Source organism: Thermobia domestica, chromosome 13 (assembly GCF_964235325.1).
Source record: "Thermobia domestica chromosome 13, izTheDome1.hap1.1, whole genome shotgun sequence".
In the NCBI taxonomy this organism is placed as follows: domain Eukaryota; kingdom Metazoa; phylum Arthropoda; class Insecta; order Zygentoma; family Lepismatidae; genus Thermobia; species Thermobia domestica.
In genome coordinates, this window is record NC_137466.1 from 217668562 (window position 1) to 217682342 (window position 13781).

At 36.9% G+C, this 13781-nt stretch overlaps 1 protein-coding gene across 1 annotated transcript in view; it reads left to right on the top strand.

Annotated features, from left to right (window-relative positions):
- LOC145669031 (arylalkylamine N-acetyltransferase 1-like) overlaps positions 1 to 13781 on the top strand; it is a 44518-nt gene that overhangs the window by 16074 nt on the left and 14663 nt on the right. Inside the window, exon 2 of the mRNA XM_081737378.1 lies at positions 2520 to 2833. Within this exon, the coding sequence (XP_081593504.1) occupies positions 2523 to 2833 (311 nt within the window). The 5' untranslated portion in view covers positions 2520 to 2522. The remainder of the gene's footprint in view (positions 1 to 2519; positions 2834 to 13781) is intronic.

The window sequence follows — 13781 nt, forward strand, 5'->3', positions numbered from 1 at the left end:
AATATTGTCTAGGGCGCTCTTGTTCCATATTTCAATTATCTTTTATCTATTTGAAGATATCATATAATTACTGTAAAATTAGCGGTATTTTAATTTCGCCGGGATGAAGACTCTTAAAATTGAAAAGATCACAAATAACAGACACAACATAGAGAATTCAATAACGAACTTTTTAAAGTTCGTTTAAAATACTATAATACCATAGAATAGTACATTTACTCTCGTTAGTGAAATTTTGCAGTTTATGCATAGATAATTGTTATATTACATTACTTCTAATGTGCACCTGTCCTTCAAGATGTATGTATATTTCAGGCTGAGCTAATGTATAGCTATCATCTCTTATTTGCCCCCTGGTATCAAAATTCCTTCAAATGCAATAAATTTGGTTTTGCTCTTGTTGATCTTTATTTTGAATTTGCTGTAAAGCACCGCCTTTACTTAATTTAGTTCTGATTCAATTTTCTCAGCCTGCTAACAATGCAATATCATCCGAATATCTAAACATTCTGTCTACACTACTTTATTTCTACCAGTATTTTAAAGGGTAACCCGAAGAAATGGATTTTTTTCCGAAGCTACAAAGTTCCCCGCAACGCCACACCTCCATTGTTCTTAAAATCACAGAAAGCATATCATGAAATATACAGCATTACATTTAACTAAATAAGTTAATTTAAGTATATTGGAAACTTTAATTGTTTTCTAGGAAGTTCGAGGGGCGTCTAATAAGTTATCTATCTAGACAGGACGGAATGCAGATAGGCTCACCTGAACATCACTATTTTTTGGACGTAATCCCCTTAGAAGTATATGCACCGTCACCACTTTGTGGGCGGCGGAGAAATCCCAGAGAAAAAAAATGTCTTTGTCATGGTCTGCAAACCACTGGAAAATAGCCTGTTATACCTCGATGGTGAACCTGGATGGACTCCTGCTTGCTCTCAGGATCCTAGTGGTGGAACCAGGTTTCGTCCCCTGGCACCAGTTGAACCAGTCTTAGTCCTCCTTAAAGAAGTCCAACAAGTCTTGGGACAGCTCCATCCGGCAAACATTTGCTACGCGGCATAACATAGTCTCTGTTCACGACCACTGCGTTGTTTCGACTGAGCTCAAATTCCGCAGCGGGGTTTCCCACAGTGGCCTTGGTGTGTGTGTCAGGCGCCATTATGCTCCGTCCCTCCTTTCCTGTTTAGGTAGATAACTTAGTGGACGACCCTCGTAAATACCACCATTTAAACAGAAGTACATTATGTTCATGGGCGTTTCTGGCATGTTGAAATTGGGAGGGGGGATAACTAGAATGCTGTAGACCTCAACAAAATTTACGTTAAAACGATAAGTGCATGAGAATCTACTTGAATTATGAGCTAACGGGATCGTCCTTCTATCTCTACCAATGCAATTCCCCGTAATTTTCTCCCATTATAGGCTACTTGCCACAAATTTAAGTTTACATACAATATGCTTGTTAGATAATTTCTTCGCCTTCGAAGAGAATATAATTTCTTCTCCGACAATGTCTTAAAGTATGTTTTTAATTACTTCCAATTATATTCATTTAATTCATTATTTGCAGTGGCCCTCATTAGTCCATTATTCCAAGTTTTACGTTCATTTCAAAGTACTAATTTCGAGAACTTGCTTGCTCGCCTTTCTTTTTCGTATTTATTTTCAACTCATATTACTTTCAGAGCCTTTCTTTGTGTTGCCTGCCATCATGTTACTTTTCGATTCATCCTGCAGTAATAACCATTTTATCTTAAAATAATTATGTTAGTCCTTAACTATATTAATCTTCTAGAAATTAAATTATAGCACTTGAAATGATAGTACTTGGAAGCAAAATTTTTGTCAAATACTTCCTTCTATTTCGCCATCCTATACCATTTCTTGTATTCTGACTTTTAAATGCTTGGTTTATACATGGGTTTCTTCCGAACCTTTGAGCTTATCTTCCAGGCTTCTTCAGTATCTTCATTAAAACTACCAAAGTAAACCAATGAAAAGTCTTCGAAATCAACAAACACTACATGCACTTCCTTTCTTCCCATGCCTAAACAGCTTTCACCTATTTTACTCAATGGAAGCTAATTGTACTTCTTTGTGCTGTCTTCAAATTGAATTCTTCAACTTTAGCGTCCATAGAATCTCTTTCATATTCGATCTTCAATTTATGTTGATTGTAACGTGAAAATAAGATACTGGTGGAAATGCATTTTATTTTACTCCCTTATACATCTCATTTGAGTGAAATACATAAATCGGTCATCGTAAACTGCTATGGCTGATCATAGCGTCTACAGAGGGCGTGTGTTAGTACTCAGACAAGACGAACGTAGTTAAGTATGATTACATTGTGTGTCTGCTCAAAATATTGGGGGAAACGCGTCCCCCTTGCCCCCCCCCAAACAGAGATGCCCGTGATTATGTTAAATATCACTTTATTTCCCTTAAAATGTCTACTGTATAAGCACTTATAATTGTAATTGAAAATCATTTTCTTTGTTTCTTTCTAGACTATGGGAAGTATTCCTGTTCCGAAGAGTACGATCTTGTACGAGGACCACAATGTTGTAGTTCAATATCTTCCCTCTGAGCGGCAGCAGGAAGCGTTTGAGCATTTCAAAAAGAATTATGCAACGGACGAGCCACTGTTCCGCTCTCTTGGAATGGCGGGAAAGCCAGAGTCTATAGCGGATGCCGACAATGTATTAAAGAAATGCTTCAACGAAAAGATTTCAGTGATTGCAGTGCATAAACACACCGGCGAAATCATTGGGCTCAATGCTTTGAGGATGATTCATCAGCAGTCTGCTCATACAGACCACAGGCAAGAAATATTCTTAGTTCTATTAATCTTTGTTTGGAAACATAATAATAGCAGCTAGTTTTTTAATTCAAACTTCAAGTGCCCTACTCTCATGTTCTTTTTTGTAACTTGGTACAGTATAAACCAAGGATCTTATAAAATATAGGATCTGCCCTTACAACAAAATCTTGAAGCCATACGTCACAGTTTCGCCCCCCCCCCCCTACTCTGCCCACTCCGCCCAATAGGATCGCAATGTTTTGAGCCAACAATCATGGCGGAAACGAAAGTAGTCAATCAGACGATGGCAGAAACGAGAGTAGCCAATCAGACGTGCCGATGTTCGGTTGTTTTTTGGCTTCATCGATTTAATAGGCTGAAGATACATATGGGCAGATCCTCTATTTATAACATCCTTGGTATAAAGAAATACAATCGTTGATAGATTGTTGTAATGTTATGTGGCAGACGTCAGACGTAAGACCGGATTACTTAAGAGGACAGACTACTGACGGCCGGATTAGCAAGTCTAGTATATAAGTAGGGAACACAACCAACATTCTCATCTATACACATTGACATTCCTTTTCCTAAAATATTTTAATAATCTCTTTATAACGGATAGGAATTATTTTCAGTTCATACGTATTTAAGACAGGCACTCCGTCCAATTCGAAAATAAATATGAGATAAAATACAGGTAGACAAGAACTTGCTTCACCACAAAATATCTTTGTTATAAGTCAATGGCTTAGGAAACACTGCATACAAAAGTTGCAAGTTGAATTTGAAACTAATCATTTCTCTGTCTACAATAAATTACTTTTTGGTCGGAATCGTACAAAATCTTAAATCAGTAAAAACAATCGTGCAGAGTCACAAATTCTATACGAAATTTCTTCTCTTCCCTGACAAATTCATTCTTCTTTCCCTTGTTACCTGTATCTTCCTGTGTAACTGCAACGATAAAGATAAAGGAGTTTTTTTAATGTTAAGAACAGTTTCAACGAGAAATATTTCTTCTCTCACGCTTGTTCGAAAATCTTCTGAAGTAAATCGAACTCTGAGTACAATATTTCGATATTGGCCTATATTAACATTCATAACAATGTAAAAAAAAAAAAAAAAAAAAACCTGTAAATGGGCAGAACCCCTGTTGTGTTCTTGTCACAATGATACAGAATTCCTGCAAACATATATTTTGATATTTCATCACACATACAAAAATACAAATATTGTATGGTAACTGCAGGTATATACGACACTCCAGCTAAATATGCCGTGTTCAGTGCTGGGACGCTTCCAACGAAATCCGCTAGAATGCGCCTCTATTATGTGCCACGTTCTTAGACAAGTCCAATACTCCAGGTGTTTGCTTCGGGAAGGTTCCGTGGAAGGACGTTATTATTTCAATAGAGGTAAGAATCCGTTATTAATACTGTGCTAACTCAGAACATTGCCGATTGTTTACAGCAATGTACAAGCTATTTTGTATCCGTCTAGAAACACTTTGTTTTGTAAATGTAATTTCAGTATTTGTGACTCCATGGCTACTAAATCAATACCAAGCATGGTGCAGCGAAATACGCAAGGGCGTGTGGAGGACTGACTGCAGAAGACAAAGATGTTTTCATTTGTCCCACATCTTCCATGTAATATCGGTGTAGTTTTTATTTTATTTTCTTTAAAGTCACAGTACAGTGACACTTAGTGTTGTAAAAAAACGTTTTTTTTTTCTGTGAAGTTTTTTTTCAATAAAAAACATCGTTCTTTTTAATGTTTTTTTTCAAAAGTCTGTTTTTTTTCTGGCAACTATTATTTATTGATTTATGTTGCAGATTATTGAAATAATCAACAGAACTTGAGTCGAAGCCCTCGTAACTTACAAATCGTTTGTTTCTTTGAACCTATACGAGCAAAATTGTGTGATTATTCCTTTCGGCCCCAGGTCATTTTTGGTGTTTTCCTACATTTCCAGTTAGTGACTTCTTGCTCAAAAACTATTCACTCGATTGATATGGTTAAGGCCTTGTTTTTAAGAAAATACATGTGGCTATTTTTTGGTGTAAGTTGCATTGCAGTGTTGCCAACGGGTGGGCAATTATTGAGGGAAATGTAGGGGTGAAAATTTACAAAAAAATCCCTAACCGAATTTCAAAAATTTTTTGTATCTAGCACCACTGCTGCTATATGGGTTCAAGTCACCTAAACAAATCTTTGGTGTGTTGACAAGGTACAGTGAAATTCTGAAGTCGCTGGCTTCCATTCAAAGAGAGGAAGAAAAAATTCTGTCATACACATGAAATTTGACACTTTTTACGCCTTAGAAGCAAAAATCAAATATGCCGGGGTACAGCTTCTCTAATTATCCTATTGAAACTTTTTATGGTGCGTTCTGTAGGGCAAAGAGGAAGCTTTCAGGTAGTGGTATGTTTGTTTCAATGTAGCCAGAAAGAGGGTAATATAATAGAGGGGAAAAGGGAAATTTTCCGAATTTTTCACCTAATAGCGGGAATTATTTGTTTTGGCTGGAACGCTGCCATCAGACAGACGAAAACTATCTGAAAATAAACCGTTGTACTCCAAGAATATATCCTACAAGTATCATGGCGATATATAACAAAGTAAGCATGAAATTTAAGAAAATCTCATTCTACCCCAGAAATTCACCATTTTCTTACCATTTCCAGAACATGGTTTATTATAAACCTCAACTGTACTTCCCCTAATTATTCTAGTGAAACTTTTTATGGTGCGCTGTGTAGGCTAAGAATAAGGCTGTTAGATACTGGTACATTTGTTCGAATGTAGCCAACAAGAAGGAAATAATAGAAATAAAAAAGGGAATTTTTCCCAAAATTCGCTCCTAAAATCTGGAATTAAAATTTTTTGTAGCTAGCAACACTACTATCAGACACACACAAACTATCTTAAAATAAGCTTTGGTATCCCTCTAATATATCCTACAAGTATTGTGACGATATCTAATAAAGTAAACATGTCAACAAAAATATCTCATTCTACCTTTTAAAAAATCACAGTTATCTCTCCAATTAGAGAACAAGGTCCACTGTAAACCTCAACTGTACTTCCCCTAATTATCATATTCAAACTTTCTATAGTGCGCTGTGTAGAGCAAAGACGAGACTTCCAGATACTGGTACGATTGTTCCGATATAGCAAACAAGAGGGAAATAATAGAGACAAAACTGATAATTTTTCCAAAATATCCCCCTAAAATCTGGAATTAAAATATTCTGTAGCTGGCAACATTGCTACCAAACAAACGGAAACTATCTTAAATTAAACATTGGTACACCACTAATATAACCTACAAGTATTATGGCGATATTTAAGGAACAAAGCTTCTAATTACCAAAAATATATTACGGTAAACAGAAAAGTAAGGAAAAACTAGAAAAATCAACGGCTAGAACATAAATACGAATTTTACGTGCGCCCCCTAATTACCCCATTGTAACGAGTTGTACTTTTGTTTGTTAAGTAAGGACAAATGTTCGATTGGCGTAAGTTGACTTGCACTCGGACGTATAGGTACGGATTTATAAACAAAAAATTTCTAATGTTTTGCCCAAATATAGGAGAATTTTAATTTTCCTAATTGGCAACACTGCGCGCAGGCCCGTCCAATTGATGTCAACAGTTAGGTATCCATCCGAGGTATCTACCTGCCAAGTCTTAAGGATGTCTTTTTACAACGAAGGAAGCTACAAGGAAAAAAAGTAAAGGAAATTCGAAATTAGAAAATTCTCGAATTTTTGACTGGGGTGAAATTTGAGAAGGAAATTCGACACCAGAAGAAAAAGAAATTAATATGATAAACTATAGTCCAACCACATTTTGCAAGAATAATATCTCGATATCTTAATTAGTGTTCACACTGGAGCGGATTAAACAAGTGACACACCTGTGTGTGCCACTTTGGGCACCTGGGCCACCGAGTATACATTTGATTACATTTTTTTGACTACTAACTCGTGTTGTTGTTGTAGTTATAGTCTCGACTAATAATAATATCGTTGTAACAATAACTTTATAAGGAAAATTTTCTCTCCGTTTTACATCTTAGTTCCAACACTGTTGGTGAAAAATGTAGGGTGTTTCAAAATAAATTTTGGGGTTTTAAGTCTTCGTAGTACTGATTACATTTTACGTACAATTATAAGCAATGCATCAAGTAAAAGAGCACCTCAAACAGTCTTTGCTACAAGTGTTCAATGTGAGATTCATTCGTCACACGGCTCACATCTAGTCGATAGGCGAGAAAGGCCCATAAACTTTCCGCCATATGGCACAAACACATTCGATTTAGGGGAGTCTCGTTTGAACTGTACCATCTCCTGAGGATTTGCTGAGGCCAGATGCAAACATTATGAGTGTTCACATTAGTTCTTAGGTGAAAAGTCGATTTATCACTGAAGACGACACGATCCAGAAAATCTTCATTGTTATGCAGCAATATTTCACTTGCGAAATTGGCACGTAAACCGTAGTCTGTAGGCTTTAGACCTGTAGCAACTGCAAACAATAAAGACGTAGTTGCAAGCGTCTCCTTAATATTCTTCACACAGACGATTGCACTGTACAGATTCAGTTTTTATTAAAACACAAAAAGCTTTCTGCTCTCTCGTCTCCATCTTTGCTACTTGCTCTTTCTAACGGCAGACAGAATAAACAATGCATGTACATGCGTGCGTACAAAACTGTTTGAGTTGCTCTTTCATTTGATATAATATTTATAATTGTAAGTTAATTGTAATAGATACTACAAAGTTTCAAAACCCTAATATTAATTTTGAAACACCCTGCATTACTTCAAATTGAGTCATCCTATATTCAGGTCCTAGTCAATTTGTCGCCTCGTGCAATGGCATAATTTGCCGCCTCCCCCTTTCTTCAGAAGAACAAATCTTAGAAGTCATGATTTTAAGTATGCTACTCCAGCATGAACAACAAAGGTGAGGGTAAGTGCAGTCGCACTCAGAAAGGCTTAAATACTTACTAAAAATGCAATTCCGTTGTGTCTGTTTTTCTCTTTAAATGTTAATCTATTATGATAGTGAAAGATAAAGCAAACACACCTGCAGAGGAAAGGTGGTAATCCTTTTTATAGAATTCACTATCGAGCTTCAATCTCAATGTATCAGTTTGCAATTCCAGTGCAACTAGCTCTTTTATCTTTCTTTCTCGATTTTTCTTCTACATCTACTAACATTTTTTTAAAAAAACTTGTTTCTATCTTCAATGATAAGGAACTTGCTTCTGACAAAAACAAGACTACTTTCATATCAAAACTGTGATAACTTACTAAATGGAACAGATATTCACTACTATTCGAGAATTGAATTCTTGCATTTGACAACAATCAAGCAATTTGTGCTCGGATTTATTCGACCATTTGCTTTAGCATTGTCCATGTGGCCTAAACTAATGCAAACTAAATATAATTTATGAATGTAGTATTCAAATAGAAGGTCAGCTTAGTAAATGTAACTACCATCATCATGAAGTCTGTTTCCAACAAGAAATATTTAATTTAAATAATATACTTATGACAGATTTTGCCGGACCATCCAAGCTTGCCGTTCCACGCAAATGCACGTGTTGCATATATACAGTGGCGTATTTAGGGGGGGCTTCCGGACTTAAGCCCCCCACCCCGAAATCTTGAGCTTCTCCGTGGCTAAGCGGTTAGCGTACGCGCCTTTGGCGTTGGAGACCCGGGTTCGATTCCCGGCGGGAGCTCATGTGGTTCGGATTCCACGTTAATCAGTAGGTCCACGTCTCATATAGCCTCGCTGCTGAAAGGGACGCTAAACTAAAATCAACTCAACTCAACTCAATCTTACTTACTATAGTAAAGTATATGAAATATCTTGCAGAATTTTCACATTTTCAGGCAAATCCCCCCCCCGAAAGTTAGCAAAGCCCCTCCAGAAACAAAATCGTAAATACGCCACTGTATATATGGTAGAGCCGGTGTCACAGGGATTTTTTACCCCTGGAAAGTTTTACCCCCTGGAAAATTTTACCCCCTGGAAATCTTTACCCCCTTGTCGGTTTCTGGTAACTTCAAAGGAAAAGTCAAAAGTCACATTAAAAATTCATATAATTGAATGTGATCTCTCAGTGTATGCACTCACTTTGGTCAAGATGGCTTTAAATCCGAAGATTTGGTAGGGGGGTAAAAATTTCCTAGAAAATTATTACCTCCCTGTCGGCTATTGGTTACTTCAAAGACAAACTCAAATGTTATATCATAAATTGATACCACTATGTAGTATCTCTTAACAGACACAGTCACTTTGGCCAAGATGGCTTTAAATCCGAAGATTTGGTAGGGGGGTAAAAATTTCCTAGGAAATTATTACCTCCCTGTCGGCTATTGATTACTTCAAAGACAAACTCAAATGTTATATTATAAATTGATACCACTCTGTAGTATCTCTTAACAGACACAGTCACTTTGGCCAAGATGGCTTTAAATCCGAAGATTTGGTAGGGGGGTAAAAATTTCCTAGGAAATTATTACCTCCCTGTCGGCTATTGATTACTTCAAAGACAAACTCAAATGTTATATCATAAATTGATACCACTATGTAGTATCTCTTAACAGACACAGTCACTTTGGCCAAGATGGCTTTAAATCCGAAGATTTGGTAGGGGCGTAAAAACTTCCTAGGAAATTATTACCTCCCTGTCGGCTATTGGTTACTTGAAAGACAGACTCAAATGTTATATCATAAATTGATATCACTCTGTAGTATCTCTTAACAGACACAGTCACTTTAGCCAAGATGGCTTTAAATCCGAAGATTTGGTAGGGGGGTAAAAATTTCCTAGGAAATTATTACCTCCCTGTCGGCTATTGATTACTTCAAAGACAAACTCAAATGTTATATTATAAATTGATACCACTCTGTAGTATCTCTTAACAGACACAGTCACTTTGGCCAAGATGGCTTTAAATGCGAAGATTCGGTAGGGGGTAAAAATTTCCTAGGAAATTATTACCTCCCTGTCGGCTATTGATTACTTCAAAGACAAACTCAAATGTTATATTATAAATTGATACCACTCTGTAGTATCTCTTAACAGACACAGTCACTTTAGCCAAGATGGCTTTAAATCCGAAGATTTGGTAGGGGGGTAAAAATTTCCTAGGAAATTATTACCTCCCTGTCGGCTATTGATTACTTCAAAGACAAACATAAATGTTATATCATAAATTCATACCACTCTGTAGTATCTCTTAACAGACACAGTCACTTTGGCCAAGATGGCTTTAAATCCGAAGATTTGGTAGGGGGGTAAAAATTTCCTAGGAAATTATTACCTCCCTGTCGGCTATTGATTACTTCAAAGACAAACATAAATGTTATATCATAAATTGATACCACTCTGTAGTATCTCTTAACAGACACAGTCACTTTAGCCAAGATGGCTTTAAATGCGAAGATTCGGTAGGGGGTAAAAATTTCCTAGGAAATTATTACCTCCCTGTCGGCTATTGATTACTTCAAAGACAAACTCAAATGTTATATTATAAATTGATATCACTCTGTAGTATCTCTTAACAGACACAGTCACTTTAGCCAAGATGGCTTTAAATCCGAAGATTTGGTAGGGGGGTAAAAATTTAGTAGGAAATTATTACCTCCCTGTCGGCTATTGATTACTTCAAAGACAAACATAAATGTTATATCATAAATTGATACCACTCTGTAGTATCTCTTAACAGACACAGTCACTTTGGCCAAGATGGCTTTAAATCCGAAGATTTGGTAGGGGGGTAAAAATTTCCTAGGAAATTATTACCTCCCTGTCGGTTATTGGTTACTTCAAAGACAAACTCAAATGTTACATTATAAATTGATACTACTCTGTAGTATCACTTAACAGACACAGTCACTTTGGCCAAGATGGCTTTAAATCCGAAGATTTGGTAGGGGGGTAAAAATTTCCTAGGAAATTATTACCTCCCTGTCGGTTATTGGTTACTTCAAAGACAAACTCAAATGTTATATCATAAATTGATACCACTCTGTAGTATCTCTTAACAGACACAGTCACTTTGGCCAAGATGGCTTTAAATCCGAAGATTTGGTAGGGGGTAAAAAATTCCTAGGAAATTATTACCTCCCTGTCGGCTATTGATTACTTCAAAGACAAACTCAAATGTTATATCATAAATTGATACCACTATGTAGTATCTCTTAACAGACACAGTCACTTTGGCCAAGATGGCTTTAAATCCGAAGATTTGGTAGGGGCGTAAAAATTTCCTAGGAAATTATTACCTCCCTGTCGGCTATTGGTTACTTGAAAGACAGACTCAAATGTTATATCATAAATTGATACCACTCTGTAGTATCTCTTAACAGACACAGTCACTTTGGCCAAGATGGCTTTAAATCCGAAGATTTGGTAGGGGGGTAAAAATTTCCTAGGAAATTATTACCTCCCTGTCGGCTATTGATTACTTCAAAGACAAACTCAAATGTTATATTATAAATTGATACCTATATGTAGTATCTCTTAACAGACACAGTCACTTTGGCCAAGATGGCTTTAAATCCGAAGATTTGGTAGGGGGGTAAAAATTTCCTAGAAAATTATTACTTCCCTGTCGGCTATTGATTACTTCAAAGACAAACATAAATGTCATATTATAAATTGATACCTCTCTGTAGTATCTCTTAACAGACACAGTCACTACAGCCAAGATGGCTTTAAATCCGAAGATTCGGTAGGGGGTAAAAATTTTCTAGAAAATTATTACCTCCCTGTCGGCTATTGGTTACTTCAAAGACAATCTCAAATGTTATATCATAAATTGATACCTATATGTAGTATCTCTTAACAGACACAGTCACTTTGGCCAAGATGGCTTTAAATCCGAAGATTTGGTAGGGGGGTAAAAATTTCCTAGGAAATTATTACCTCCCTGTCGGCTATTGATTACTTCAAAGACAAACTCAAATGTTATATTATAAATTGATACCACTAAGTAGTATCTCTTAACAGACACAGTCACTTTGGCCAAGATGGCTTTAAATCCGAAGATTTGGTAGGGGGGTAAAAATTTCCTAGAAAATTATTACTTCCCTGTCGGCTATTGATTACTTCAAAGACAAACATAAATGTCATATTATAAATTGATACCTCTCTGTAGTATCTCTTAACAGACACAGTCACTTTGGCCAAGATGGCTTTAAATCCGAAGATTCGGTAGGGGGTAAAAATTTTCTAGGAAATTATTACGTCCCTGTCGGCTATTGGTTACTTCAAAGACAATCTCAAATGTTATATCATAAATTGATACCTATATGTAGTATCTCTTAACAGACACAGTCACTTTGGCCAAGATGGCTTTAAATCCGAAGATTTGGTAGGGGGGTAAAAATTTCCTAGGAAATTATTACCTCCCTGTCGGCTATTGATTACTTCAAAGACAAACTCAAATGTTATATTATAAATTGATACCTATATGTAGTATCTCTTAACAGACACAGTCACTTTGGCCAAGATGGCTTTAAATCCGAAGATTTGGTAGGGGGGTAAAAATTTCCTAGAAAATTATTACTTCCCTGTCGGCTATTGATTACTTCAAAGACAAACATAAATGTCATATTATAAATTGATACCTCTCTGTAGTATCTCTTAACAGACACAGTCACTTCAGCCAAGATGGCTTTAAATCCGAAGATTCGGTAGGGGGTAAAAATTTTCTAGGAAATTATTACGTCCCTGTCGGCTATTGGTTACTTCAAAGACAATCTCAAATGTTGCATTATGAATTGATACCACTCCGTAGAATCTATTAAAAGACATACTCACTTTGGGTAAGATGGCTTTAAATTCGAAGATTTGGTAGGAGGTGTAAAAATATCCTAGGAAATTATACCCACATGTCGGTTTTTGATTACTCCAAAGTAGTGCTCTGAAACGCGTCTCGGGTCGGGTTACGGGTCTGGTCGGATCAGGTCAACTCAGGTCGGTTTGTGGGGTGGGGTCAGTCGGGTCAGCAAGGGTCGCGTTGTCGGGTTAGTCTACTCGGGTCGAGTCAGTCGGGTCATTCGGGTCGGGTTGTCGGGTCGGGTCAATCGGGTCAAGTCGGATCGGGTTATCGGGTCGGGTCAGTCTGGTCAGCTTGTGTCGGGTTGTCGGATCGGGTCAATCGGGTCAGTTCACTTTGGTCAACTGAGTTTAGGTTGAGCTTAAACTCGGTTGGAGTCGAAAACTGCTGTTTTTTACTAGCTGCCTAATTGAAAATAGCAATTTTCTATTGATTTTATAGAAACCATAAATCTATTTTGAACACTTGAAGCTAGATTTTTATGGTAAATGCTTATTTTTGTAATTGTGTGTACTTTAATTTTTAAATATGGAAGATTGATTTTTCCAATCGACTGTAATATTAATATCTACGCCAATATGGAGTCTGGATTTAGAACAAAACTAGAAGTTGTTTAAGTAAGCCCAAAAGAAAGATTGGATATGGACGACCAAGCCCAAGCAGGGCTGCGGTGGCTCAGTGGTAGAGAATTAATCTCTGGTGCATAGTGTCCATGGTTCGATCCCAGCTTGTGCTAAGTAGGCTTTGGGGTGGAGAAACGCCGTGTAGTGGGTTTTCTCGGGATTCTCCTGTTTCCTCCCACTTTCTTCATTGCACCGTTTCATTCATTTCTCATGGTCACCATATCCCTTAGCCTCGGTGCAGAATCGAGGGACCTTAAACTGAATATTTCATTTTATTTCACCAAGCCCAAGGACATCGATACAAGAACAAGATAAAGATTGGATATGCAAGACGAATTGCATAGTAATCTGGCTCTTGGCCTTCTTTTGGTGATCACCAAGTAGCGATGAGCGTATTTTCTTGCTTTCCGTATAGTATGAAAGACCATAATCAAAATCACACTTGGTCTTCATTTGTACCGATGAG